Source organism: Solanum tuberosum, unplaced genomic scaffold, assembly GCF_000226075.1.
Source record: "Solanum tuberosum cultivar DM 1-3 516 R44 unplaced genomic scaffold, SolTub_3.0 scf00216, whole genome shotgun sequence".
Taxonomy (NCBI): domain Eukaryota; kingdom Viridiplantae; phylum Streptophyta; class Magnoliopsida; order Solanales; family Solanaceae; genus Solanum; species Solanum tuberosum.
The window spans coordinates 459,422-463,766 of NW_006239143.1; the positions used below are offsets into that span (position 1 = coordinate 459,422).

The 4,345-nt window shown below is 32.7% G+C and overlaps 1 protein-coding gene across 1 annotated transcript; it reads right to left on the reverse strand.

Moving 5' to 3' along the window:
* Window positions 1-671: 671 nt before the first annotated feature.
* LOC102585076 (F-box/kelch-repeat protein At1g23390) lies at window positions 672-2,114 on the reverse strand. The gene has a single exon (XM_006356359.2). The coding sequence runs from the start codon at window positions 1,950-1,952 to the stop codon at window positions 837-839; it is 1,116 nt and encodes a 371-aa protein (XP_006356421.1). The 5' UTR covers window positions 1,953-2,114; the 3' UTR covers window positions 672-836.
* Window positions 2,115-4,345: the final 2,231 nt, after the last annotated feature.

Sequence of the window (4,345 nt, forward strand, 5' to 3'; positions counted from 1 at the left end):
TGATTTATACCCATAAGTTTTAAAAACTTCAAAACTAACCATATATTTGTATTACAAATCAATTGGATCTTCGTTGCAACAAATAACAAGTAGTGTCCATGACACTGGAGCAATGTGGTAGTTTGGAGTGAGTGCAACAAGCATTAATCCATACATCGTGAAGTAAACAAAACACATGACTTCGTTACCCTGAGCCGACTGTTCATCATTTTCATCAACAACCATATCATTACTTTCATATTCACTGAATATTTCATCACTATTTTGGTGTTCACGTAAAAAATTATGTAATACAACGCAAACTACTATAGAGGGTGTTTTTGTAAAAAGTAAAAGTTTGGTGTAAAATTTCAATTTTTAAAAGATCTCAAATAATGAGATTTGACCCAAATACTAAAAAAAACTAGTATTTGAAAATTTGGAATATTTGCTAAATAATGACAAATTGTATGAACAAACACTATTTGCCAATTTTTTCTCCAAATATTATTTGAGAAATCTATGATCAAAAATTTGGAGGAGTAAAAGAGTAAGAAATTGAAATAGTGGATCCCACAATATACGAATGGCAGCCAAAGAGCCCTCATACAACTTACAATAAGTGTGCCTCGTACAAAATAAAAGTTTTTCATAATTACATATCAAATACCCACTATCTAAGAAAAAAGTGGTTTCGTTGTTGGTAACTTAACCAAATGATCAAACACTCCTCTTTAATTTAATTAATAATCAACAATAGTTGGTACTTGGTACCGACATTTTTTTTAAAAAAAAAAGATAACAATTACATAAAAATAAAAAAATAAATATTTTGTCCATGCCTCATTTTTTTTTCTTCACAATTTCACAGTAAATTTCCGATTTTCCAATAACATAGCTCGTTGCAAATCACCTAACCCAATAACAGAACAACTAAACACCACTCTCTGCGATCTATTTCCGTCACCCGCAGCCTCGTTTTTCATGCTCCACCACCGTAATCCGCCGTCGTTTTTGAACTCACAACCTACTATCTCCTCCGCCATCTCCGACGACTTGCTCATGTACGCATAATCTCCAGCTAAACAAACACTAATCGAAGAAACTCCATATGTTTCACTCTTAACCTTCTGAATCAACGCCGCCGGCATTTCCCCCAATTCCTCACACTCAAAATTCTCCGTATTCACTTTCCAAATTTTAACTCCGGCCACATTTTCAGAGTCTCCGATCATTCCAATCAGGATCAATCGGTTGTTCGCGAACCCGATAATCGAGTGAAAAATACGTGGATCTGGCCTTAACTCATACGGACCTGACCAATTCTTAGTTTTCGGATCGAAACAGTAAGTAACTCCGGTGAATTTCTCGGCGACGACGAGTTTATCTCCGGTGGTAGCGATTGACAGCCATGTAGACGCCGCAGAGTCTTTGAGTATCGCCGGCATTGATTCACACGTTTCCCAAGTGTTCGTTTCGTTATTGTAAATTTCCACAGCTAATGGATCATCTTCAAAGTCGCACGTGCCACCGGCTATAACGATTGAGCCACCTACATAACCCACGATAGGATCGGTTCTCCACACGCGCGGTGCATCCACGTGATGCCACGTGAGATTCATCGCGTCGTGTGAGAACGATAGCTTCGATGGAGAAAGCATGTAGAGTAAATTCGAATGAGATGATCGGAGTGCGGAGACATACTTAATAGATGGTTGAGATATCTCGACCCAGACATTCGAGCGAGGGTCGTAACCATGTACCGAAATGTCATAAGGTGAGCGAGTGCATTGAGTGTGGATAATTAGCCAAGGCTTCGGCTTGTTGAAGCATTTGAGAGAAGAAGTAACGGCTCGATTCCATGATTTTGAAACGCACGAAGAAGGAACTAAGTCGACAAGTGGCACATGTGAAAGAATAGTTTCTAATACATCTCCATGAATAGGGGCTTCATCCTCAAGAATAATTGCCATTTTAGTTGGTAGTTTGAAATTTTGAATTTGTCAAAAATGAAATGTTTTGTTGTAACACTAATGTTTTTTTGAAGAGAATAGGGTTGAGTATGTTATTTATATTGGAGAAATGGATAAGAGTTGGTGAGAGCACTTGGGAATTTTTAGGTTCGTAGAAATGATACATGTCCTACTAGACACTTTGTAGTTGTAAAATGTTGACTCACCAACAACAATGAGCCAGGTCAACTTTAAAAGGAGTGACTTGTCCGTCCTAATTTACGTGATATTGTTTGAAATTATGAGAATAAAATAATTTAATTATATATAAATTATGTAAAAAAATATTAATAAGTTATAATAATTAATAATTTAAAATATAAAAAAAATTATTATATTTTTATCTCAAAACTCGTATCATATAAATTAAGACGGAAGAAATCAGAGTGGGTGGTATATCACTTTTAGTGGTAGACTAGTTTGTTGTGAATCATCGTGAGTAGCAGAATATTTCGTCAAAGACTAACGAGTCCTTCGTAAATGGGGGCGCTAGGAAATTGGGCAATTTCAACTCTACTTGATATTATTGTTCTTTTTTCTTTTTTAATCAAATACTCCTTTTGTTTCGTAATTTATGTAATATTATTTTGATCTAAAAGAGAAATTTTTAAATTTAATCTTGAGTTCAGATGTACCATTTTAATGTTCTATATTGTTGCTGGGACGATTTCATAAAACCGTAGATTTTTTTCCCTCGGAGGTTAGGATGTTCTGAGCCTTGGTTCATCATAGTTCCTACGGGGTGAAATATACAATTGATACCTTGATTACAAATTACAGTAAAATCTCTCTAAATTAATATAGGCGGGATTATTTGTAAATATATTATTTAATCGATATATCAATATTTATTAATTTAAAGAGTGTTTCGACACTGTAAAAATTGTTCAGGGATGAAATCTCAAAGAATTTAAAAGAACACACTAGTGAAAACGTTATTCATGAACTTGAGGTCATGATTAATGATCTCGATTACCGTAATAAAATGGACATTAATAACCTATTGAATGAGTGAAATTGATACATGTTTAGAGATCCAGAGTTTAGAACAAAATGTGGATATTATTGGAAAAATAATGTTGATGAAAAAGTTGAAGATGATACAATACCTTTGAAACTAGTTACACGTAAGGAAACACTTGCATATAGAACTCTTCACAATTTTATGGTGCAATTAGAAAAGACAACAACGAAACTTTTGGATGCAATAATATCCAAGTTAGAGATGAACTTCAACTAGATTTAATTATTTTTTTAAAAAAAAAGAACATAATAGAATCATATTTCACTAAATTTTCTTAGATATATTTGTATTTTTAAAAAATTATTAATTTATAATATTAATGGGACCATATATTTATATGGGGGTTTTCTGAAAATATATTATCTTATCGAAATGAGTGATTTTTTCCATTGGTCCAAATCAGAACCGAAAAAAATTATTATCTTAAAGAAATTATTAATTAACCAAATATTAATTTAGTAAGGTTTTACTATATTTTTTATATGTCATTTATGATTTAACCATGTGCATTGTCTGGCTTTACCTTGTGTAATTTTAAATATTTTTCACGATTTATCATTTGATACGTACCTTGGGCTATTTCTATCGTATAATATAAGGACACCTATAGAAAAGTGTCATTAACGCTGGGATAAAGGAAATAGTATTAAGTTCTTTAGCTAAATTCAAGAAATCCATTGGTGTCATAAAAAATAGTACATCGTAAGGTTCTTGTTTTTTGTACCGAAGTATCTAAAATAACGAAGAAAAAAATTATGGTTAAAACGGTTAGTATATCCAAAAGCCACAGTAGCTAAGACCTATCTCAGATTTTTCACCGCGCTTCAAAAATAAGCAAAGGCAACAAAGTTCTAGTAGTCAGAGGCGGAGTCGAGATTAAGGGTGTGTTTAGTATGAAGGAAAATATTTTCCGAAAAATATTTTAAATGTTTTTCAATTTTCTCATGTTTGATTGGGTTAAATGTTTTGGAAAATATTTTTCAAATCAACTCATTTTTCTCAATTTTAAGGAAAATGACTTCCCTTCAAAACTTAAGGAAACATTTTCCAAAACTCTCCTCCAACTTAAAATTACAATTTTCTTTTATTGAAAAAATTAATTTATTTTGTCCCTACCCTCAAACCACCCCCTCAAAAAAATAATACTATTAAAAGTTATTTTTAAAAGATATTTCTAATTTCAATTTATTATTTTTTTTACCATCCTCTCCCCGTCAGCCCCTACCAGTCCCCCACATCCTTCAAAAGATAATAATTTAAGTATTTTAAAAAAAAACATTTTCTACTTCAATTTTTTATTTTTTCAACCCGATCCTCGACCCCCACCCCC